This window comes from Gracilinanus agilis, chromosome 1, assembly GCF_016433145.1.
Source record: "Gracilinanus agilis isolate LMUSP501 chromosome 1, AgileGrace, whole genome shotgun sequence".
In the NCBI taxonomy this organism is placed as follows: domain Eukaryota; kingdom Metazoa; phylum Chordata; class Mammalia; order Didelphimorphia; family Didelphidae; genus Gracilinanus; species Gracilinanus agilis.
Genome location: NC_058130.1, coordinates 227,488,690 through 227,515,837, shown reverse-complemented (window position 1 = coordinate 227,515,837; position 27,148 = coordinate 227,488,690). Strand labels below are relative to the sequence as shown.

The window sequence follows — 27,148 nt, the reverse complement described above, 5'->3', positions numbered from 1 at the left end:
TGGGAGCTAAGATGGCAAAGTAAAGGATGCTCCACTCCTCCAATTCCACACACATACAAACACACACACACACACACACACACACATAAACACACAGAAAATAAATCTCAAAACAAAGGAAAACTAGAGGAACACATCTCACTGGAGTCAGAGGAGAGAGCAGCCTAGGCAGCACAGCATCTGGGATGACTGGCAGATCTTGGAGCAGCCCATGACTCTGCCAGAATCAACAAAGCTGCAAAATGAGAATGAACCCAGCTGGAACTACTCCAGACAGGTAAAAAAGGCAGGAAACCTACAAACCCTCATGTGGACATTGGAGCCCTGGGACCACAAGGGAGCAGAGAGAAAGAACTGGAACTATAGTAACCTATCCACTCCTACATGGCAGAAGAGCTGTGGGTCTATAAAGAAGCAGAGAGGGGAACTGGAACTACATTGAAATAACCTGTTCACTCCCACATGGTAATGAAGTGCCTTCACAGTGAAGTCCAAGACAGGGAGCCTGCCCAGCCCTGGCCACTTGGCAGGAGCAAGGAAGCAGCAGAGTGGGGACCATACCAGCCCAAAAAAATAACAGGGGAACTGGGATCATAGGGTGGATAAAATAGCTGCAAACTTCCCCATAGCAAGCCAGCAGGGCTGCTTTCTTTATAGACCTACTGTGAGGAACAAGAGCAGTCATTCCTACCCCAAGTACCAGAGAAGAACACTCTGCAAGCTTGGAGAAGTGCACCTTCTACCTCAGGAACAGAGAAACGCCTCAGTAGATAGATAAGGTAATGGAAGGGAGGGGAACAACTAGAAAAATGAGCAAAAGACACACACACACACACACACACACACACACACACACACACACACACACACACAACACCTGACTTTAGAAAGTTATTTCAGTGACAGTGAAGACCAGAATAAGAACTTAGAAGAGGACAATAATGTCAAAAAAGAAACATGTGAAGGCTCAAAGGAAAGTGTGTCAGGCTTCAAAAGAATTCTTGGAAGAATGTAAGTTAAAAAACCAAATTATAAAATTCAACAGCTGGGGTAGAAATCACCGAAGAAAGCAACTCCTTAAGGAATAGAATTGACAAATGGAAACACAAAAACTCAAGAAAGAAAATAACTTCCTAAAAATTAGAATTGGATAAAGAGAAGTTAATGAAACCATAAGACACCAGGAAACCAAAAAAACAACACTTTTTTTAATAGAAGAAAATCTAAAATACTTCAATGGGAAAATGACCAACCTGGAAAATAGATCAAGAAGATATCATCTAAGAATCATCAGAATACTTGAAAGCCATGATCAAAAAAAGAACCCAGATTACATATTAAAGAAATCATCAGGGAAAATTGCCCTCATATACTCAAACAAGAGGGAAAAATAGAAATTGAGAGAATCTATAAATCACCTCCTGAAAGAAACCCCAGGACTATTGTAGCCAAATTCCAGAACTCTCAGGCCAAGGAAAAAGTACTAGAAGCTGCCAGAAGGAAACAGTTCAAATACCTAGCAGATTCTACATTAAAATCAAGTATTTCCATTCCATTTAGATTCAAAAAGTAAAAACTGAACATCTGTCCTTTTAAAATCATATATATATATATGTCCCAGATATATAATCTGGGTATAAAGTAGCCTTTTTTGAACATACTATTAAATATATTTCTTGGTAATTAAATCAAGTCACTTTATATCACTTTAGAAAGAAGTATATAAAATCAAAAGCATCAAAAAATGTTTATTTTCCATTGTTTTGCCAATTCAGGTTTAAAATGTATTTCTTTATCTCCCGAAAAAAGAAATATTTTACTGGAATCCAATGACATTTTAAATGGGTAAGTCAGATTTATTTTTTTAAGGATGATTTACTCTTTAATTAATATCTATTGTTCTTTAACCTTATTATGCAATGGCTAATGATTTCAAAATATTCAAGTCCAAAAGGGAAGGTAGGTATATAGTGAATGACCTTTGAAAGGAGCTTCACTTTTTTTTTTTTTTGCTATATTCTGGATTGCAGAAGAAAATAGCAATGATGTGTCATTCCTGGAGATTATTTCCAAAGAATGTTCTTTGAGAATTTTCCTATTTTGCTATTTGGAAATTGTAACAACAGCAGCAACCACAATAGCTAGCATTTGTATAAGAACTGCTATTAACCCAACATTGAGCCAAGCTCTTTAGTATAGTATATTTGTAACTCTGGATAAGTAGCTCTCAGCATTATGATGATCAAATAATATTATTTCATTTGATCATCATAATACTGAGAACTACTTATCCAGAGTTACAAAGCTAGTAACTTTCTGAAATTGCATTTGAATTCAGGTCGGCCTGACTCCAGACCCAGCACTCTACCCACTGCACCATCTAGCTGCCATAGAATAGGCATTATGTTACATTCCATGCCATCAAAGATTAGAGAGGATTTATTTTTAATGGAAAAAAACAAATCCCAAAGTTGGATGCTTGAAAATTAAGTAATCCTAGGATTTTTCATCACTACTACAATTACTAAGATATCCATAATACTGCCTTCATTGATTTAAGCTTTTATGAAAGAAAATCTAAGGAGTTCTTTAGATGAGCATTTTTAAAAAGGACAAAATAGCTGTTAAAGGAGATTAGTATAAGACCAAAAACCATTCCCCCATAGACAAGTCATCAAAGGATTCAAACAATTCTTTTTTGTTATTGTTGAAAATTTCTTAATTGCATTTTATTTTTTCTCTTTATTTTTTTAAAGTATTTTTCCATGGTTACATGATTCATGTTCTCTCCCTCTCTTTTTACCTCCCCCCACCCAGAGCTGACAAGCAATTCCACTGGGTTATACATGTATTATCACTCAAAACTTATTTCCACATTATTAATTTTTGTAATAAAGTAATCTTTTAAACCCCAATCCCCAAATCCTATACTCTTATGAACAAGTGATAAATCATGTTTTTCTTCTGCATTTCTACTCCCACAGTTCATTCTCTATATGTGAATAGTATTCTTTCCCAAATGTCCTGGAAACTTTGTATTGCTATTAGTAGCAAAGTCTGTTTCATTTGATCATCCCATAATGTTTCAGTTACTGTGTATAATGTTCCCCTAGTCCTGCTCATTTCACTCCACATCAGTTCATGGAGGTATTTCTAATTCACATAGAAATCAAGCAGTTCATCATTCCATATAGCACAGTAGTATGCCATCACCATCATATGCCACAATTTGTTCAGCCATTCCCCAATCAAGGGACACCCCCTCATTTTCCAAATTTTTAGCACCATAGAGCATGGCTATAAATATTTTTGTACAAACATTTTTTTGTCTTTTTTTTAAACCCTTAACTTCTGTGTATTGGCTCCTAGGTGGAAGAGTAATAAGGGTGGGCAATGGGGGTCAAGTGACTTGCCCAGGGTCACACAGCTGGGAAGTGTTTGAGGCTGGATTTGAAACTAGGACCTCCTGTCTCTAGGCCTGACTCTCTATCCACTGAGCTACCCAGCTACCCCCCAAACATTTTTTTTTTAATCTCTTTGGTGTACAAACCCAGTAGTAGTATTGGTGGATTGAAAGCCATCCAGTCTTTTAAATCCCTTTGGGCATAATTCCAAATTGCCTTCTAGAATGGTTGGATCAATTCACAACTCCACCAGTAATGCATTAGTGTCCCAATTTTGCCATACCCCCTCCAACATTTATTATTTTACTTTACTGTCATATCGGCCAATCTGAGGTATGAGGTTGTACCTCAGAGTTGTTTTGATTTGCATTTCTCTAATCAGGAGGGATTTAGAACACTTTTTCATGTGATTATTGATAGTTTTGATTTCTTCATCTGAAAAATTGCCTATTCATATCCCTTGACCATTTGTCAATTGGGGAAATGACTTGATTTCTTGTACATTTAGCTTAGTTCCTTACATATTTGAGAAATTAGACCTTTGTCAGAGAATTTTGTTATAAAAATTTTTTCCCAGTTTGTTGTTCCTGTTCTAATTTCGGCTGCAATGGTTTTGTCACGCAATTCTTAGAAGAATTATAAACTATTAATAACTATATGAAAGAATACTCCAACTCACCAATAATAATTATTCAAGTTCTTTCTATTTTGTACTGACTAAAATTCAAGAATTTTCTAATCAGTTGAGGAAGCAGCAATAGAAAATTATAACTAATGTAATCACTACCCTATGTCAGATGAGAAAGCAGAACTGTAATATCTGTGTTTGCCATTCATCTCTTTTCTAAGATTATTCAGTATAATCATTTATATATAAAGATATAGGTTAAGATATAGATATAGCAGCAGCATTTCCAAAGTTGTCATGCAATGTAATATTATCAGTTTTAAAAGGATAAGACTTTTGAACAATTATGGAAGAATTTCTGACTATGATTTTTCTGCTGGATATTGATAATGTCTGGGGAAAAACAAAAAAAAATGGGTTTCAGAACAGGTGGCTGTTCTTTATTTCATAGAGGGAAATAGGAGCATATAGGAAGAAACAAGAAAAGAGCAAGGCCAGATTAGAGTAAATTAGACAGAACTTGTATTGAAATTTTTCTTAAATGAGTGGACACATGGGAGCAGTAAATAAAATAGCCATGGCCTTTTGCCATCCTCAAGCCAACATTCTTAGTGGGATATATTTAAGTTTACCCATTCCAAGGAAACAATATAATTTTAATGCTATTTTCTTGGTTCTTCTAGCCTCAAGAAATGTTCCTGCATGGTTGTACATAATCAACATATTGGACCTGACTTTCCCTGGACTCAGTTCTCATTCATGTTGGAATATAATTATGTAGAAAACTCTTGCTGGATTAAACATTGTGAACAATTGGATATTCCTTACATGGCCTTTAAAACAGTTCTCCCAGATGAAGTTTTTAAAAGTAAGGAAAATTGAAAATGACAAATTTCTCCATTCCAGTTGAAATTTATTTATCATTTGATTTATACAATAAGTATATTTGAAAATCTTTACTGTTACTCTTCTTTTTTTAAAAAAAAAACCCTTAACTTCTGTGTATTGGCTCCTAGGTGGAAGAGTGGTAAGGGTGGGCAATGTGGGTCAAGTGACTTTCCCAGGGTCACACAGCTGGGAAGTATCTAGATTGGATTTGAACCTAGGACCTCCCATCTGTAGACCTGACTCTCAATCCACTGAGCTACCTAGCTGCCCCCTACTGTTAGACTTCTTAAAATGAAGGCTTATTGTGTGCCTAAGAAAAAATAGAAGGAACATGCCATTAAGGCTCCCTACAGACCTGCTAATGCAATTCAGTCTTTAACTAATTAAACTTATTAATTGTACTTATTATCATGAATACTTTTATTTAGCTTGTGTCTAATGCATTTTTAAGTAATATTGTTTTAAGCAATGCACATTAAATGGGCAATAATCATTTCATAGATTCTAAATACCAATGGCCCATGAATGTTTGAATAGGAACCTAAGCCAAACCCTCAGCCTACCTTGACTCCTCTCTCTTTTAGCAGTACCTCAAATAATTAAAATTGCCAACTCCAATATCCAAAATGACCATATCCTTGCACTCTGGAACAATGAATAATAATTGTGGAACAGGATTGAAACGCTGGTAGTAAATTAGTATTATGAGTTCTGACTTCCTCCTGTGGACTACAAAATACAGGTCTCTACTATACCACAGACTGTACCCATATATCTTGCCCCAAGTGATTGTCTCACTTTCTATCAGACTTTAGGTCAGAAAGAGCCACATCTGGGAATTCCAATATAGTTCTAAAGATAGGTCCCCCTTATCACATCTTTGGGATCTTTGATACTTAGCAGTGAAAGTTAAATTGCTCTCTCTCTGATAATATTTGGAAGTATGAGAAGTTTGCAAAAGGATTAAAAATTATTCTTATTTCAGAATAACAATGTTAAAAGGTTTCAGAGGTTTTCATCTATCTTCTTAAAGAAAACATTCAATGTATATACCAGTGATGACAAACCTATGGCATGCAGAGCACTCTCTGTGGGCATGAGAGCCACCTTTTCCCCCAACTCCTTACTAGAAAGGAAGAAGGACTTGGGCAGAGCTTCTCCCTACCCCTTCTTCACCATGCCTACAGATGTTTTTTCATATCTGCCCAGCAGTCAATGGGAGTGCGCAGGTAGGCAACTCATAGGTGCCAGAGCTGGAGGAGACCTGAGCTAAAGGGCCACCCCTCTCCCCTTATTCACCTACTCTGAGGACATTTTTTCACTTTATCTGCCCCTCCACTCAATAGCCCAATGGAAGTGCTTCCTCCCTCCCCTTTCTGGGATAAGAGAGAGCCAAGGGGCTGGGGGGGAGGGACATGGCATGGCACTCAGTCTTTGGGGAGGAGCAGGCACAGCACTGGGTCTGGGGGATAGGACCTGGCACTCCATCTCTAAAAGGTTTGCCATCACTGGTATATACTCTTTAAATATAAAACAATCCAGAAACAAGTCATCATTTTTCTGTTTTAATAGGAGATTGCATGTATGTTTATATATATATATATATATTTATCAATCTAAACAAGTAAAATTTTTCTTTTATCTAGAAAGTGCCTCACTGGACAGATTTGGCGGTTTTCTTTTGGAAATTCAAATCCCATATGTGTTTCTTACATCTGAAGGACTTCTTAATACACCAGAAATACTTCAGCTACTAGAATCCAAGTAAGCCCCAGATCTCCTAAATTTAGCATAGGTGCAAATATGCTAGATATTTTCTGTGGTATGTATCCTTCTGGATTCAAAAACTTTTATAACATATAAATGAATACTTTATTCCTTTACACAAAGGCAGAAAATTATTCCCAAACCAGTATACATACCCCAAAGCACTCTGAATGGATAGAGTGGAAATAGTGATTATGTAATAAGGGCAATGTAATGAACATTAACACAATAAAGATTTTCCTAAATTTCTCATAGAAGTTTCACTATTTCAACTAAATTGTGTTTTGACAGCTACAATATAACTCTAGTGGAAAGATGTTGCAGTGAGTCCTTGAAACAATTTGGGGATACAGATCGTTATGTGGTGGTGACAGTTGATGAGTGCACAGCCATCATTATTCAGGTAAGGCTAAGTGCTCTAGAAAATGAACATATCTGTGTGTTTCCAAGTCTAATAAATAGTGCCATTATTAGTTTTTCATTAAGACTATGAAAGAAGATTATTTCTTTTTTTTCCTCATTTTTTATTGTCATGCAAAATATATTTCCATATTGGTCATTGTTATAAGAGCAAAGCCATACATAACCAAAACCCAAAAATAAAAACCAAAATTACACCAATGTGAAAGACCACTCCAACAGTTCTTTCTCTGTAGGTGGAGAACATTCTTTGTCATAAGTCCCTCAGAATTGTTCTGGCTCATTGTGTTGTTGAGAGCAGCTAAGTATTTCACAATTGATCATTCCACAGTATTGCTTTTACTGTATACGGTGTTTTCCTGGTTTTGTTTATTTTATGCTGTCAGTTCACATAGGTTTTTCCTTTTTGAATCATCCTATTTATCATTTCTAACACCACAATAGTATCCCATCACTGTCATATGCCACAATTTGTTCAACCATTCCTCATTTGGGGCACATTCCCTCAGTTTCCAGTTCTTTGCCACTACAAAAAGAACTGCTATAAATCTTTTTTGTACTAGTAGGTCCTGTCCCCCTTTTTATGACTTCTTTGGGATATAGATCCACTAGTGGTATCAGAGGATCAAAGGGTATGCTCAATTTTATTGCCCTTTGAACACAGTTCCAAATTGCCCTCCAGAATGGTTGGATCAGTTCACAACTCCATCAGCAATGCATTAGTTTTCCAATTTTGCCACATTCCCTCCAACATTTATTGCTTTCCTTTACTGCCATATTGGTCAATCTGATAGGTGTGAGGTAGTACCTCAGTGTTGTTCTAATTTCTATTTCTCTAATCAAGAGTGATTTAGAACATTTTTTCATATGATTATTGGTGGCTCTGATTTCTTCATCTGAAAATTGCTTGTTCATATCTTTTGATTTATCAACTGCGAAATGACTTGGATACATAAATTTGACTTAATTCTCTATAAATTTGAGAAATTAGAGCTTTATCAGAGAAATTTGTTATAAAAAATTTTCCCAGTTTGTTGTTTCCCTTCTAATCTTGTTTAGATTAATTTTGATTGTACAAAAGCTTTTTAATTTAATATAATCAAAATTATTCATTTTACATCTTATACTCCTCTCTATCCCTTATTTGGTCATAAATTCTTCCCTTCTCCAGAGATCTGCCAGGCAAACTCTTCCATGTTCCCCTGATTTAGTTATGGTATCATTCTTTATATCTGAATCATATATCCATTTTGACCATATCTTGGTATAGGGTGTGAGATATCAGTCTGTAGCTAGCTTCTGCCATACCACTTTCCAGTTTTCCTAGCAGTTTTTGTTAAAGAATTAGTCCTTATTCTGAAAGCTGGGATCTTTGGGTTATCAAACACTAGGTTACTATGGCCATTTACCCCTTTATATTGTGTATCTCTAATCTACTCCATTGATCTACCATTCTATTCCTTAGCCAGTACCAGATTGTTTTGATGATTACTGCTATTTAGTACAGTTTGAGATCTAGTACTGCTAGGCCTCCTTCCTTTCTCATTTTTTTTTATTAGTTTCCTTAACATTCTTGGCCTTTTGTTCTTCCAGGTGAATTTTGTCATTATTTTTTCTAGTTCTATAAAATAATTATTTGGTAGTTTGGTATGGCACTGAATAAATAAACTAACTTAAGCAGAATTGTCATTTTTGTTATATTAGCTTAGCCTACCCATGAGCAATTAATATTTTTCCAATTGTTTAGATCCAACTTTATTTGTTTGAAAAGTGCTTTGTAATTGTTCATATAGTGAACAATTACATAAAAGTGTTCATATAATTCCTGTATTTGCCTTGGCAAGTACATTACTTCTTATAATCATTAGAGTGATTTTAAATGGAATTTCTCTAACTTTTGCTGGCAGTAGATCATTAAAGTTTTATTTGTATTATCAAATAGGTCTAGTTGAAAAGAGGAATTTTCTAGCTTTCAATTCACAGAAGTCAGATCCTTTAAAGGGGATTTTAAAAGGTAAGAAGGAACAAAATACAGGGAGATAGATATGAGAGATTAGATGTTTTGTTTTTAATAATTTTTATTAATATCACAACACATAAAAATTAGAGTGGAATTAAAACTCAAGTAGAATCACAAAACCTTATCTATTTACATTTGCTTTTTAAAAGTGAAATAAAAAATAGCTTTAAATTTGAAATTTAACAAAATTATAACCTGTTATCTCTGTGTTCCTTTTTGATCTCTTTACTGTTTGAGTAGTTATACAAGTTTTGTTGCCTCTGTATTTTTTATAGTGTGTATGTTCCAATTCTATATGCATTTTGCATCATTTAAAAAATCGAACAAATACAAATCTAAACAAAACCATAACTAGGAATTGTAGGTCTAGGGAAAATTCACATGGTTGGGCAGGGAAGAGGAAAATGGCTCTGGCCCTCCAATCCCCAAGGAGAGACTGTGGATATAGGAAGCAACAGGGGAAGGGTACTCTAATCCCTTCCCGCCTTTTCTAGTCTTCTTGTTCCTTGACACATACTCTTCCATCCAATGACCTCCTGGCTGTTCCACAAACAAGACACTTCATGTCTCAGCTCACTGCATTCTTCCTAACTGGTCCCCTGTAGAGGATGCTCTCCCTTCTCTTCTCTGACTGCTGACCTCCCTGGATTCCTTTAAGTCTCAACTAAAATTCCACCTTCTACAGGAAGCTTTCCTGACCCCATCTAATTCCTTTGCCTCCCCTCTTTTAATTATTTCCTATTGATCTTGTATGTAGCTTGTCTCTATTTGTTTGCATGTTGTCTCCCCAATTAGATTGTAAGCTCCTTGAGAGCAGGGACTGTCTTTTGCCCCTTTTTGTATACCCAGCTTTTAGCACAGTGCCTGGTGCATAGTTGGTATGTAATAAATGCTGATTGACTGCTTGACTAGGCTATGCTTTAAAGGATAAAGTAAAGGATAGTGTAAAGAGGGGGAAATGTATACAAAGAACTACAAGAGGAAGTGTGAAACGAGAGGAAAAGAACAATGTAAATAAAGCATTATGAAAAAAAATTTGAGGAAGAAGCAATTCTGTTCATCAGCAGGGAAGGGTAGAATTGGTAGGGCTTCCTGGAAAAGGTGGCACCCAAGCTGGGCTTTTAAGTAAGAAGAGACTTAAGAGACCAGAATGGAAAGGGCAGGCTGGTTCCAAGCTTCAGGAAGAGCTGAAACAAGTGCAGTGGGAAAGAGACCAGAACAGCAACACCCTCTGGCTAGAGGGTAGAAGTTCATAAAGGTGAATAGTATGAAATTAGCCTGGAACAGCGGGTGGGAGCCAGACTGTAGAGTTCCTATAATGCCAGCATGAAGAGTTTATTCTTTGTTCTTTAGACAGTGAAAAGCTACTCAAAGTTTTTAGGTACAAGACTGGCATCCTCAGAGAGGTAGACTAGAAAGAATGTCCAAACAATGGTACAGAAAATATATTGGAGAAATCAAAGTGGCCTCAGAAGTTACTGACCACATGAGGTGGTTCAAGGTGTGGAGGTTTAGATTCTGTCTCTTCTGCCCCTTCCTTTCCTTTCAGAATCAGAAGGTCAAGGGGAGAATTTCAGCCATCCTTCTCAGAGCATACTAGGTGGCCCCCAGAGGTTCTGACCTTCTCTTGGCCCTTCTGCCCCTCTCTCGGGATACCTAAAGCCTTGGTAGGGTACCTGCCACTTTGTGCTGCCTGCCGGCCTCATGACCCAATTATATGATTCATCTACTTCTCTGTTGTAAGGGGTAACAGGGGTTTTGATTGGGTAAATATTAAAAGATTGGTTGCCAGGGGATTGAACAATTATCAGTCCCCAATTAAAGATTAACTTCAAGTTAAAATGACTTTTATGGAAATTTATTTACAAATGAGAAGAGGAAGTAGAAATAAGGAAATAAGAGAGAGGATAAGATAGGATAAGTAATCTAACACAGTAAGTAATTTGCTCTGATCCCCTAGTTCAATCCAGATAGATCTAATTAACCCTCAGCAGAGGGAAACCCAGCCTTGATCCCAAGGCTGGGAAGCCAGAGGCCTGAAGGGCCTCAAAGGCGAACAAAGCAAAAGCTTCAGCTACAGAGTCTCTATTAAAAGGAAGTTCCTTAAGAGAAGTTCAGGAAGATTCAATCTTAACACTCACCACATGGAACAGTCTCACCAGCTCCAAACCTCCTCCAAGTCCAGTCTTGAACCAGAAGAGCTCCTTCAGGTCCCGTTCACAAACCAGAAGAAGGAGCTCAGCTGACTGAAATCCCTTTTTAAAGGGGCCTCTTTTGCATCACTTCTTGTGCCTTCCTCCTAGTTTACGTGTCCAATCACAACAGATGCTTTTCTTAGGACTGCCCAGGAGGCAGTCAGTAAATTCTGATTTGTTACTCTAGCACACCTGGGTTACAGACCACCCAACTTGTGAGTTAAATGGAGATGTTTTCACCTTTTGTGAGTAAATCTAAAGATGGTCAGAGTAGATTTAATCTCATTATCACACTATTGAGGAGTTTATTAGAGTTATTCATAAAATCAAAACCACATGATTCCCATTCAGCTCAGCCCCCAATATATATGGGCAGGGAAGGGATTGGAGGGAAGGAGCAGGAGGAAAAAGACAAGAATTCCTTTTCCTGAAACCTCTGACTATGAGACTGTTTCTGTACCACATGCCCCTCACTAGTTCCTCCATTGCAGCCCCTATGTTTGCAGTTTTGAAAAAACATCAACTCACAAAGAAGTTATGACCAATAGTTTTCTATAAACCAATCAGGAATTAGAAACAACTTAAAGAAAAGAAATCACATAAAAAATGTTTGCCAGCTACAGGGAAAAGAGAGGGGGGAGTTAAACCAAACAGTGTAAAAATAGGGTAAATAAAACTGATTCTGTCCCTCTAATAACACAGGGGAAATGGATTGTATGTAGAATCAAATCACTGGAGAGGCTTTGGGAAGTTGATAGTAAAAGTACTTGCTATTTGATTAATGCCTTGTTATTCATTTTATATTCTGTCATAAGCATTTTATTCTAGCTTGGTCAGAAAGATTCAGTGGAAATGAAGGTCCATGAGCTGACTGAGATGGATGATTATCCCTCTAGTGTAATAATGCTAAAAGTAGCCATGTTAGGGACACTCTAGCTGCTATCCATTTAGTAGCAAAAGTTTGGGGCTCTCAGCCCAATAGATACATCACTGAGAATAAGCCTTTTTATTTCTTTGTTTAATCTTATCTTCTCTTTTTAGAGCATTAACAAAATTGACCGTAGCATTTTCTAGCTAGACCATCTTATCCTCAGGAAAAAAATTAATAATTTTCTTTGCTCTTTGCCCATGCCTATCCCTTCGATTTCTTACTCTTGTCATTGCAATAGCATTTATAAAACTATAGCAAGTAATAGTGATGATATTGGACATCGTTGTCTTACTCCTCATCTTATTGAAAAGGCCTTTAACCTTTTTCCATTCCACATAATATTGGCTCTAGGTTTTAGACAGCAACTTCTTGCTTTGTTAAGGAAAGATCCATTTATTCCTATGCTCCTTAGTGTTTTTAACAGAATCAGGCATTCAATTTTAACAAAAGCTTTTTCAGCAACCATTCATGTAATGCCATGATTTTTATTATTTTTGCTAAAATATGTATATTATGTTTATACTTTTCCTTCTATTGAACAAACCTTGCATTCCTAGTTATGATACATAATCTTTTTATACAACAGGAAAATGAAATCCACAGAGGTGCTAGCAAATGTCTTAGGGAAATCTTATTTTATGTAGTTAATTTTCACATGTTCAAAAACAGTCAAGATATAGCCCACTTTCCCTAGGAAAAATACTAAAAATATATAAAACCCCCTTTCCTCCTTTCAGTAATAGCCCAAAGCCAGGATATTCAGAGTCATAAAATTTACCAGAAAAAAATTCCCTAAAAACAAATCTTAATACTATGGTTGACTTCATTTAAAAATCTCTACCTTAGGGTAGACAAAGACTACATCTCTAAACTCTTTCCACAGTTCTGCCTGATAAAACTAAGGAAACTACTTTCAACAATCTGATTCTGACTGGCCCTTTAGTGCTGACTTAGGTAGATGTCCTTTTCTTCAACTAATGATGCTTCCCATTTATATCTGCTGGGATTCTGACAGCTAGTTCTCACTATTGCACCTAGATCCTGCTAAACTCTTTCCTATTAACATTTTTAGCAGGACAGGATGTGGTTCCCAAAGCTTCTTAGGTCACAAATAGATAACCAAACTTAGACTTAACTTCACAAAGCAGTCTGAGCAAATTCCCATTATGTCAGGACACTAAGTAGAGGTTTGGGGAAGGGGGGGGGGATGATTCCTACTTCCTTTGTACCTCTCAGAATGCAAAAAATCCAGATTTTCCCATAACCCATCAGACAAATTCCTAATTTTATTCTGAAATAATGTAGTCTTACCCCTCCGCAAAATTCCTTTTTTGCTAGTCTAGAATCTAATTGGACTATGAGCCCCATTTGCAAAAATGAGAAGACTTCTATTCATGTGTCTTTTTTTTTTTCCTAATGCCTCCAGTGTTAACTATTATATTGGGATTGAAATAATCAGACTGATTCTTTGTCTTTTTTTTCCTTAACTCTTACCTTTTATCAAAGGATCAATACTGTGTATTGGTTCCAAGGCAGAAGTGTGGGTAAGGTCTAGGCAATGGGAGTTAAGTGACTTACCCAGAGTCACATAGTTATGAAGTGTCTGAGGTCAAATTTGAACCCAAGATCTCCCTCACTAGACCTTGCTCTCTATCCACTGAGCCACCTAGATGCCTCTCTGTGTCTTTTTAAAATTGATTCTTTTTACAGCTAATTAGTTTTGTCCTCTTAACTGCCTAATTCAAGGTTCTTTGTTTCTGAACTTAGTTCAAAATTTAAGTTAAATTTAGAAATCCAGCTCTCTTGTTAATCATTATTCTATTCTTTTGTCAAGTAAATCTTAAAGCAAGCAGATGGACACAAGGGAGTCTGGTCTAGTATCTTTATACCACCAAGCTATCCTTCAAGGATGTCTACTTTGTTATCCAAAGAAGTCTGGTTTGCTTTCTCTGTCCTTACAGATGCACTTGGACTCATACAATGGACATTTCTTAGCCATAGGCAAGAAGAAGGAAATTAGAGCTAGTCCTCATTCCTAAATTTCTATCCAGTTATACTTTCTTCCTTCTACAATGCTGGCCTTCCTATTTTCTGTATTCCTCTAAACTATAAAAGAGAGCTGTCCCTCTCCTACCGTCTTACCCTTGCTTCTGAAGAAGCTAAGAGCCTATTTATTGTTAAATTCACACTTAAAAAAAATAAAATCCTTATAGTCTATCTTAGTATCAATTCTAAGACAGAAGAATGGCAAAGTCTAGGCAAATGGGAGGAAATGACTTGCCTAGGGTCACACAGGTAGGAAGTATCTGGGGCCAAATTTAAATCTAGGTCCTTCCAACTGCAGGCCTACTGCTACCTAGCTGCCCATTAAATTCATACTTTACTAACAATTTACTAACTCATTGATCATGCTTAGAACTTTGTGCCTCACTATTGTTACAGGAATTAAGTCTATATTCTTTGTGGTATCATACTTTTCTTTACATGAGGTTTTAAAATAAAGCCAAATCTAGTTAAAATAACAAAACCATGAGCATATTATGTGTTGTTTATTTTTTGGTAGAGTCTGGAAGAACTGAATTGCGAGAAGGCATCAGATAACTTCATTTTAAAATTGATAGCATTATCAATCCAGTACAGTTTCTGTTGGATCATTTTCTACTCCAAAGAAAGACTGAATTCAGAGTAAGTAAACAATTTCCTTCTGTGCTCATGTATTATAATACAAATCTTTTCTTTGACAAGTTTAATAGGATGAGGTAAATTAACAAGATGTTATATTTCCTTAAGTTATTAATCATTATTACTCCTCTAATATCATTAGCTCTAGAACTATTAAGCTTGCATATGTTTGTATTGTTTTTCACATAATTTCTCATCTCCTCACTGCATTCAGTGCCATGATTATCAGAGTCAAAATTCTATGTTGGTCTAAAAGGTAGAGAAAAAGGGATTTTCCTGCTTCATTTGATTAGTTTTGGTGTAAATCAACAATATACAACTGGAACTTTAATAGATATTAATTTTAAAACATTTATGGGGTGACTCATTGAATTGAGAGCCAGGCCTAGAGCCAAGAGGTCCTGGATTCAAATTTGGCCTCAGATACTTCCTAGCCGTGTGACCCTGGGCAAGTCATTTAATCATAATTGCCTAGCCTTTACTTTTTTTCTGCCTTGAAACCAATACTTAATATCAATTCTAAGACAGAAGTTAAGGGTTTAAAAAAAATCAACATCTAATTACTTTGACTTTCTATATTTGTTTCCCCAAAAAAGAAAGTAATTTTAAATCAAGGCAACCCCTATTTAATATACAAATAAACAAGGTTTCTCATTCATTTTATAGTATATGGTAGCATGATTAGAAATCCATATCTAGATGCTCATCTTCAACGAGAGTATTGCTATCAGAATGAACCTTGACTTCACTAACTCTGTCTCTTTCATTTTCCCCTACTCACATTCTTTCTGGTTCTCTACTAATCTACTTCAATATGCTAATTTAGGGGATTACAGTGGCATAGACATATAAAATAGATCACATAAAATTATACTTCCTAAGGAGTCTTTGACTTCAAGTTCAACCCTCTCCCTTTCTCTCTTTCTCTATCTCTCTCCCTTCCTCTCTCTCTTTTTCTTTCTCCCCCCTTCTTCTCTCCCTTCCTTCCTCTCTCATTGATTCATTCACACATAAAGTTAAAAACTCAGCAAAATACAAATTGGGGAAGGTATCTTGTCCTTGAAGTGTTCCCAGAAGACCCGGACCTGTATAACTCAAAAAATTGTCATAAGTAGCAGAATTTAAGAGGATGTCTATTGAATTATTTTCCAGACCCCTTTATCCTCACCCACTGAGAAAACAATGCTAGAGAAATATATGAGATGTCTTCTACCTGATTAGGTATAACCTAAATTAATTTTAGAAACTTCTTTTGATCTTTCCTTAACAAGAAACTTCTAGTGATATTAAAATATATAGAGAGATGTTTTCCTCAGTGTTTTGACAATTATATTTGGATGGCAAATGAGTACCAACATAATAACAGAGCTCTATTTCAGGTACTGCCTTACAGGAAAAACACTTCATCATCTAGCACTGATCTATGCAGCTTTGGTTCCATTTGGACTGAAATCTGAAGAACTGGAAGTGAAGGTGTTTCTTTGAAATTTTTTTTATTTGATACACTTTTATAAATTCTGTTCATAAATGAAAATGCTACAAAAGCTCAAATAGTCACTGAGGAAAAGGATTAAAATATTATAGGATCAAACACCTAAGGTCCTTTTCATATCTAAGTCTATGATCCTATAAAACTGAAAGGGGCTTTAGATACCAACATCTTCCAGATGAAAAAATCTAACCTAAGGGGAGGTATAGTGACTTGATCAGTGTCTTAAAATTAGTAAATAGTGAGGCTGGGATTTAAACCCAGGTCTTCCAAATTTAAATCTAGAATTCTTTCTGCTATTCTTCATGATCTATTATAGGTTAAAAAAAAAAACTAGTGTTCAAAAAGGGAGAGAAAGCTAGAAAGTTCATGAATTATCTCTTGCTTCTCCAAAAAGTTCACCATCCATCATCGTGTTGTTAAATGCAAAATTTGTGAACTTAAAAGCTTAATTTGTTACTGATCACTAAAGGCCTATGATTAATCAGCCAGTAAGTTACTAGTAGGTTATGAGGGGACAACTAGGTGGCTTCAGTGGATTGATAGCCAGGCCTAGAGACAAGAGGTCCTGAATTCAAATGTGACTTCAGACACTTTCTAGCTATATGACCCTGGATAAGTTGCTTAATCCTGCTTGCCTAACCTTTACCATTCTACTGCCTTGAAACCAATATACTATATTGATTTTAAGATAGAAGTCAAGGATGTAAAATGATAATAATAATAGGGTTGGAGTGGTAAGGAACATAAGATTGTTTAGTATAGCCCTTCAATTTAATATTTAGAAACTAAAGTTCAAGGAAGTGCCACCATAAGGATGATGAGATTTCCTTGAGGTCACACAATAATAAGTGTCTGGCCTTTATCAATGGTAGCTGATCAGCCAGGTTTTCAAATTTCAGTTTTCAGGACAACTATAAGCTGGTTAAGGTATACTGGAATTTAGTTGATGATAATTAAAACTAATTTTTAAAAATAATGCTGATTGAGCTGAAGGGTAGTCTAAAGACATCCAGGCTCTTTACGTCAATGTGGACAATCATAAAATGCTATAATCCAGTGATTCCCAAAGTGGGCGCTACTGCCCCCTGGTGGGTGCTGCAGCAATCCAGGGAGGCTGTGATGGCCACACTTTTTTTGTATTACATTCTATTCTGAGTTAAATAAATAGTTTCATAATTTCCAGGGGGCGCTAAGTAATATTTTTTCTGGAAAGGGGGCAGTAGGCCAAAAAAGTTTGGGAACCACTGCTATAATTCCTCAAGATGATATCTCCATGCTTTAGATATTACCTAGAAATAATGCCTTCTTGCAGAACTTAAAAATAATGTAAATTGCAGGAGTTAGTGTATATGAGAGAGTTGTAAGGTAGTGATATTATTCTTCAGACTATAGGCCACATGGAAACATTGATGTCCGAGAATGGGGTTCATATTAGACTAATAAATACCTTAAACATTAGGGCCTAACAAGGACTAATAAAAATACCCTTTCATAGAATCTTCTGACTCTTATCAAAAGCTGAATAGGGAAGTAGAAAAAAAAATTGCCCTCCATAGATCTGATAATTCTGGTACTACAGTTAGTGGCTCACATAATATAACTAGAAGAATAATAAAAGAACATACCATTAATAGAAACAAAAATCTAAGAAGAGATCCAACAATAAAACCCATGGACTCAGATTTTTACATACAGATGCATAAAGTATGGGCAACATACAGGATTAACCGAAGAAAATAACGTAAGAAGGCAAATTCTATCTCATAATCATTATTGGGTCTTGAGTTTGGAATTCAGTCCAAGAATATAAATTCATATTCATGTGAGGAAATACAGAAACTTAACAGAACAACATAATGGAATTCAGTTGATCAAAGATCAACAAAGGTAGAAAGAGAAACAATATTATAGGGGTATACTACAGACCACCTGGACAGAGAAATGAATTAGACAAGGAATATGGAAATGTTAAAAGCTTGACATGCTAGTATTGTACTAGAAAAGTTCACTAGAAAGCATAGGAATAAATGGGTCTTTCCTTAAAATAGTAAGTAATACCTATCTAAAACCATCAGGAAGTATATCATCTGCAGTGGGGATAAGTTAGAAGCCTTCCCACTAAGATTAGGGATGAAGCAAGGATACCCATTATGACCACTATTATTTAATATTAGACTAGAAATGTTAGCCTTAGCAATAAGAGAAAGAAAACAAAGGAGTCAAAATAGACAAGGAGGAAACTAAACTTTCATTCCTTGTGGATAATATAATGGTGTACTTGGAGAAACTAATTGAAGTAATTAAGAACTTTAGCAAAGTTGCAGAATACAAAATAAACCCACATAAATCATCAGCATTTCTATATGTTATTACCAAAAAATCTAGCAGCAAAAGATAAAAAGAGAAATCCCATTTAAAATAATTCTAGACAACATAAAATACTTGGGAATCTATTTGCCAAGACAAACACAGGAATTATATGAACCCAGTTATAAAACACTTTCCACATAAAGTTAGATTAAACAGTTAGAAAAACATTAATTACACATGGGTAGGCTGAGCTAATATAATAAAAATAACAATTATACCTAAATTAATTTACTTATTTAGTGCCATACCAATCAAGCTACCAAAAAACTATTTTCTAGAACTAGAAAAAATAATAAAATTAATCTGGAAGAACAAAAGATCAAATAGTCAAAAGATATGAACAAGCAATTTTCAGATAAAGACATCAAAACTATCAATAATCATATGAAAACATGTTCTAAATCACTTTTGATTAGAGAAATGGAAATTAGAACAACACTGAGGTACTACCTCACACCTATCAGATTGACCAATGTGGCAGTAAAGGAAAGTGATAAATGTTGGAAGGAATGTGGCAAAATTGGGACACTAATGCATTGCTGATGGAGTTGTGAACTGATCCAACCATTCTGGAGGGCAATTTGAAACTGTGTCCAAAGGACAATAAAATTGAGCATACCTTTTGATCCTGTGATACCACTAATGGGTCTGTACCCCAAAGAGATAATAAAAAAGGGGAAAGCACCTACTAATACAAAAAAGATTTATAGCAGTTCTTTTTGTAGTGTCAAGGAACTGGAAATTGAGGGGATGTCCCCCAAATGAGGAATGGCTGAAAAAATTGTGTCATATGATGGTGATGGGATACTATTGTGGTGTTAGAAATGATAAATAGGATGATTTCAAAAAGAACGGGAAAAACCTATGTGAACTGACAGCATAAAATAAACAAAACCAGGAGAACACTATATACAGTAACACCAATACTGTGGATGATCAACTGTGAAAGACTTAGCTGCTCTCAACAATACAATGAGCCAGAACAATTCTGAAGGACTTATGACAAAGAGTGTTCTCCACCTCCAGAGAAAGAACTGTTGAATTTGGAATGCAAATTAAAGGATAGGATTTTTCACTGTGGTATTTTGGAATTTTGATTTTACATGGTCATTCTTTTACAAAAAGAATATGGAAATTTTTTTTGCATGGTAATACGTGTAATACCCAGACCAAATTGCTTGCCAGCTCCAGGAAAGGGGAGAGTGGGAAGGAAGGAGAAAATTTGATCATATAACTTCAGAAAACTTATGTGGATATGTAAAACCCAATGGAATTACTCATTGGCTATGGGGTTGGGGAAGTTGGGAGGGAAAAAACATGAATCATGAAACTATGGAAAAATATTCTAAATCAATTCATCAAATATAATTTTTCAAAGTGCAAAAAAAAACTTATGTGGAAATTTATCACATAGAATTGGTAAAATAAAATATCTTCATAACGAAAAAAACAAAGTATGTTTTTTAAAATAGGATATTTTAGTTATCAGGATATGTATTAGTATTCTCTGTACCAATGGCAGAACAGCTAGTTAATTTGTAACTTTCCATAATGATAATTTCATCATTCAAAACATAGAAGCAATGACCAATGGGATTGTTGATCTGGACCTGATTCTGAACAATAAGGAAGAAATAGTTTCTGAAGCACGAACAACAGGAATACTTGGGGCAAGTGACTGTTTCATTACTAAGTTCATGGCAGAGGAAATGAAAGTCATGCACTTTTTGAAATGCATACTACATTTTAGGAAAGTAGACATCAAAAAGTTCAGTAAAAGAATAGCCAACATCCAGTAGCTTATTATTAAAAGGAAGAGGCATCCCCAAAAGAATGGGAAGTTGTAAAGAATGAAACACAGAGACACAAGCAAAATTTATTTTGAAGAGGAAAAAGGGGAACTTACTAAAAGAGATTGAATTGAACATTCACTGACATGCAGATTTTTTTTAAATATAGAGAAGATGTAAACAAGAGCAAATAACAAAAATCATACTGGAAAGAATAGCATCAGCTTTTAAGAATTGCGTCGGATCTAGTACAGCCAGAGTATTATGAAGCTGATTAACTATGCTAAATATGACAAAAAAAGGATTGGAGGGGAACAGTGATCCAAAAAGGAATAAGACCACTCACTATTCTGAATGAAGAGAAGGATGATACTGGATGATTGTGAGAAGGCTGAACTGCTTGACTTTTATTTTGCTTCTGTTTTATTTCTAAGGACAATGATTTTTGGATTGAAAAGGATAAAAACAAAAATTAGGTTTGGAAAACTAAGATAAGTCCTGAGATGGTTGAAATGCTTTTAGCTATCCTAAATGAATTTAAATCAACAGTCCCCGAATAAACATTAAAAAGCCAAGAGAACCAGTAGAACTGAGGCAGATCTTAGAGGATGGAAACAATGCTGTAGTTCTAGAGATTTCATTCCTATTTTTATCCTTTGTCACCTATCCACATAAGATTTTCAAAGTAATAAAGGAAACAAAACCCTCTAAGCTGAAATTAAGACAACATGGAGAGAAGAGACTTTTGAGTCAAAAAGAATGTAAGTGGGCAAGTCTTCTTCCTTCTCTTGCTCTGAGGTGACATACTATCTTAAGAGCTGAGATAATCAAAGAGAAGACACTTCTGATTCAAAACCAAGAGCCACTAAACTAGTTGTAAAAAAGCTCTGTAGCATTCCAGTTAAAGAGAGTATAATAATAGCCAGTTAAGGTAGTAGCTAAAAATAGAAAAATACTTCAGCTGACCATGAGCCCAGGAGACCTATGGATTGACATTGTCCAGCAAAGATACTGTTCCCTGAGAAGAATAATTCCAAGGATGGACAGAGTTCTGGAGGCAGAAAATGGAGTATCATTTATGAAAAGAAAAGCAGTGAAAATTAAAAGCACATAATGGTTCCATCAAGAAGTCATGCTCTCCTACTTTCATTTCCTTTTCTGACAAGATAACTAGACCAGTAAATTAAGGTACTACAAGAGACATAGTAAACTTAGATTTCAGCAAAACACTTGACAAAGCCTTCTATTGTATCTTTGTGGAAAAGGTAGAGATAGGAGTTAGATGATAGTACAGATAAATAAATGTAGGAATTGGCTAACAACCAAAAAGTTGTCATCATTGTGTAGATGTCAGCTTGAAAGAAAGTCTCTAGTGAAATGCTCTGATTATTAGTCCTTTTGCCCTTCACTGCTCAACTTTTTTGTTTGGGGGTTTTTTTTAAGGGAGAGTAAGAAATTAATTTAATCTAACAACAAAAATGCAAAAATTTTGTAATTTAAAAACTTAGTGAAAGACAGCAAGGTATGTCTTGATAGCACTAGGGTCAGAAAGAAGTGGGTTCAAGCTTGGCCTCTGGCACCTACTACCTGGCTGTTACTTAACTAAATTATAGATGATTTCCTAGACTTAATCAGGAAAGGGGATTTCTGTACTGAGAATTCTATACACTATTGAAATCATGGGTCCAAAGCAAAACAACCACCAGCCAACTTTTTCTTAAAAACATAATAGTTTTATAAATTTTACCTTTCATATTAGAAAGTAGGTAATATTTCCTTTGGAGTTACTCTACTCATATCAGTTCAAGCAAACCACCTCCAAAGAGGCAGGAGAGAAGCAAAGCAGGGACCAGAAGCAAAAGAGTGAGGAGGAAGACAGTGCTTCCCCAAGCATAAAGAATCCCAAATGACATCCCTATATCTAGACTCTAGAAGTGATTTTACCTATTTTGGATGGAAATAATGTCTCATCATCCAAATGATCCTGTAATCAGGTATCAATATACTTTGGTGCAAAGTCATTAGGTAATCATTATACTTTGGTGCAGAATGCTCTTCTTCATGTTGTTCCCATCTGCCCATTGATATCCATATTTTGGGCCAACTGTCATCACTGGACAGCTCTTCTTAGTATAGAAGTCTATATGGTTCCAATAAAGCATATTGATCTGGTCGAAGAAATCCAGTGTTTACTGCACCCCACTCATTTAAGTCCTTCCCCTTAAAAATAGGTTGCCTGATTTCCAGGATAGCTTCTGCATGTTTCAGGAGCTCATATTGATGAGAGCTCTCTGGAATAATCTTCTTTGTCTTAAAAGTTTTAGGAAACTCATGTTGGATGTGAAGGGGGTAGGGAAGGGATGGAGGAGATCTGCACTGGTGGCAGGAGGGCAAAGCAGGTAGCACTGGGCTATGACTCAGGTTTTGCTCAGCTCATTCTGGGGTCTCAACTTTTTCTTATAGGTAATTTTGATGGAGGCACAGGAAGCATTCTTTTCAAGACCTCAGATAGCAAACATATCGGTTGATAAAACCTACATCCAAAAAGTTTTAAGCAGACTTGAATGATAGACTTAATAGAATAAGACAATTCAATAGGAATAAACATAAATTTCCCACAATAGAATGAATGTTCCTTGAAGGCAGAAACTATTTTTTATACCCCCAGTACCAACACAGTGTTAAATACATAATATTACTTAATAAATGTCTGTCCAATGAATTAAGTTTTATGCTTGAGTTAAAAAAGAATCAATTTTGCAATTTCAGAATCAAGGAGACATGGCTAAAAAATAGTACTTATGAAAAATAAGTGGAGGTTTTAATATGCTACAAGTTCAGTATGAGTCAATAATATGATGTAGTTGTAGAATGAACTGCCTCAGAAGGTATTAGATTCCCACTCATTGCTCAATTTCCAACTATGTATTGGATAGGAATTGTTAGGAATGTTGTAAAAAAGGTTCTTGTTCAGGTACAGGTTGGACATGGTCTCTAAGGCTTCCTTTTAGCTCTTTGGGGTTGTGATTTTTTTTTATACGTATGATGAACTATTTCTGTGAAATCAGATAAATTAAGATTATAAAAATATTCATGCCTGGGATGGATGAAGGCCCCTTCTGACTCTAGCATTCAGTAGAATGACTTGAGGGTAAGATGGGTAGGTAATTGAGGACAGAGCTAAAGGGAAAGTATTATACTACAAACCTGAGCAACTGCTAGAGATCTTTTGCCATTGAAAAAAGAAAAAGAAAAAGGCCTCAAAATCTTTCCACATAAAATGATTTCAAAATGTCTGTTGAAGAAAATACTTATATTCACACGAAACTGTTTTCTGAAATAATTATATTTTTATTTTGGTTACTTCTGCAAGAAGTGTGGAGATCTCTTTATCATCTCTGATAAGGACAGTTTAGTTGATAAGGAAATGAGGACAGGACAAGGGAAATGTCTTTTACTTCATGCTTCCAGCTCTGGCTCCAGGAGCATGGAGTTTATTATATATATTTCAAGACTCATTTCACACAAAAGAACACCCCCCCCAAAACTTTGCAGATGCGCAGAAGTTACAAATTATGTCACATCAAAACACAAAACATTGGCTTCAGAATAGACCAAGGCCAAGGCTGAATTTTGACTAGGTTCTTATCAGAAAGCCAAGTTGGGGAATATCTTGGCCTTAGCTATAACAGGCAGTAGCATTCCTTGCTGTGTTAACAGTGTTAACCCTTTAAATTCAGGTTTGATAGGAACTTAAAGCTTTTCAGTAATACTTTTCAAGAAAAAATCACAAGGATCACAAAAGGGTTCAAAAGAGGAGTCTCAGATTTTTATCTATTCTCTTATTGGCTTCCCACATATTCTCCATTTTCTTTTAAATTGAGAAGGGCATCCACCTGTTGGACTGTGTGAATTTCTCTTATGAGGGCCAAGGGAAACTTTTAAGTTACACAAATTTGGGGATGAAAAGAAAAGAGGACAAAAACAATGATCCAATGATTGCCAGGCACATTGACAAAAAGCCAATTAGGGGGCAGTCCCCTTTGGCACAAGAGTGTACATTCAAAACAAATGCATTCAATTCCTCATAGTTCAAGCAACTGCACCCCAAAGTTCATTTATGGATCTTCTTGATGCAGTGTAGGTCTCTGCAGGCATCTTCATGGTATCTTCTTCCAAACAGGTTCATCGTCTGGATTCTAGGGAGGTGGCAAACTTCTTATCCTGAAATTACTGTCAAAAGAATTTCAACTTTACATTATAGATTATAAAACATACATTCTCCCCTGAAGAGGGTTAAGGCTAACATCCAGATCAGTTAAGGATACATGACTGAGTTTTGAGGTTGTGTGAATCAATTGGTAAAAGAAATTTTAAAAATTTAAAAAATTCAAATAAAAGAGAGAAGAAAATATCTTGTGAATGAAATACAAAATATCAAAGTCTTATGGGCAAAAATGTAGAGGAAATTAAACTTATAGCAGGTCCTTGTATCAAGGCCCAAGTAAAGTGATTTAAGCAATGGTACAAGTACCCATTTAGAAGCCAGGTCTATAGAAAGTTACCACACTTATAAGAGAAAGAAAAGGACCAAATTTTTTGTGAGAAAGGGAAGTGTCTTTCCCTGGTCTGATTTGCCTGCACTTGAGCCAGGATGATGGCCAATCTTTGGTACTTAACCTAGGATGAAGTTCAAGGAAGTCTAGTCTCTAACATATATCAGAAAAACTGCAACCCCGAACCCCAGTCACTAAGTTTAAGTCCTTCGGTATTGGCATGAGAAAGTTTTGTCAATCCTTCTTGGATTGGTACAGTCTTTTTTGACCTTGTAGTGCTAGGCCCTGTGCAGTTTCTTACCAATCCCATTGGACTGGGTGGTCTCCTTGACCTTGTAGCTCTTTTGTTCTCTTCTCCTATAATCAGACAGAATCATTAATTATAGTCCCATAATATTTCCCAATTTGTGGCAGGTTTCCATAGACTAAGGCTTTGTGGGTATGCTTTAATATTAAACTTATATTACTGTGAAATAAAAAAGGATTAATATTGATAATATGTAATTTAAGTACAAAAATGAGAAAAAGTGAAAAAAGTCAATTATTCTATATATTAAAAAAATTAAAGGAAAAGCAATAAGAAAATTAAAAATTCAGAGAAAAATACAATGTTTTTTAAGTAAAAAAAGTTTTAAAATTCAAAATTATATATATAGTTTAGATTTAGTGAAATGTCTTTTACCCAAAACTCAGATCCATTTCCTGTATGAATAAAACCTCGATCCCCATATTATAATTCTGGGGTATTATTTGTTTCTTTGTATTTGTAATTAGTTATTCAAATTGATGGTCAGAAAATTATACAAATAAATTAATTTACAAGAGGTTCAAACTAACTTTCACTGAATCAATTCTTGGGATAGGTACAGTTTTTTAAGTAAACAGTGGAACATATAGCCTTGCTTTACATATTCAAATTTCTGGGGCTTCAATTTTTATATCACTTTGCTTTGAATAAGGAAAAAGGAGGGAAGGGAGTATAACATTGTTTGACTTGAGGTAAGAGTCAGAGATTATTTATCAGTGATATCTTTCTTTTGAATGATGAATCCAATTCAATGATCCATAAATGAGTAATATCAGTTGCAAATCCAATGACTTTTACCTTAAACAGTAATTATTACAATAGCATTTGTAAGGTTTCCAAGATTTACATACCCAATGAAAAATTATAATGTTACAAAATATGATAAACGAATTTTCTTTTTAAACAATTTCTTAATGAATAAATTATCTAGTAATTCTTTCCAGTAATATAGAAAAAGAGTGAACAACTTTGCTTGGAATTAAGTTTTCATTACTGTTCTCTTGATTAGAGAAGGTTAAGGCAGGGGCTGGTTCGTCCCTTAACTTATTGTGATAGTTTACTTTAAACTTTAGTTCACAATACAAATCATATATTATTGCAAATAGGCATGATCAATTTTTAACAAATAGCTTTTACACATAGCTTACATTTGAACATATGTTTTCAGTTTTCACAAAATAAGGTACATGATTTGATAACATTCAAAAACAATTTTATTAAAACCCAATACTTGTAACAGCTTTGCTTGCAACATTATTGTCTACATCACATCATAATTCAATAAGGCTGCTAATTACCCCTTTAGGTTCTAAATTTACTTTAAGGAAGGGGTTAATAAGTTTGTTAGAAGTTCTAAGTTTTTTAGAAGCAAGGAAAATTCCTTTCCTCAGTAGCAGTTTTTTTTTGACTATTTAAATTATTGTACTTGTAAAATTTACATGTTTTGATCTTGATATAAAATTACTCTTCAAAGGTTATTGATCCAAAACTTCAAAATTTGCAACCAGGTACCTTGTCATATTCCTACTTTTACAAATAATAGTTTTATTTCAGGTCCCTTATAATTATTGAGATGATCACTATTTCTAGTTAAATACATTCTTCAATTACATGGTTATAATATTGACAAGTTTGTAATTAGTTATTATTGCATCAACATCACTACAAAGTAAAAGAAGACATTATAATAATATTAAT

At 35.2% G+C, this 27,148-nt stretch overlaps 1 protein-coding gene across 1 annotated transcript in view; it reads left to right on the top strand.

Annotated features, from left to right (window-relative positions):
* The window catches only part of SHOC1 (shortage in chiasmata 1), a 153,083-nt gene that overhangs the window by 98,917 nt on the left and 27,018 nt on the right, over positions 1-27,148 (top strand). Inside the window, exons 14-18 of the mRNA XM_044679135.1 lie at positions 4,716-4,900; positions 6,567-6,684; positions 6,979-7,090; positions 14,817-14,938; positions 16,315-16,408. Of these exons, the coding sequence (XP_044535070.1) occupies positions 4,716-4,900; positions 6,567-6,684; positions 6,979-7,090; positions 14,817-14,938; positions 16,315-16,408 (631 nt within the window). The remainder of the gene's footprint in view (positions 1-4,715; positions 4,901-6,566; positions 6,685-6,978; positions 7,091-14,816; positions 14,939-16,314; positions 16,409-27,148) is intronic.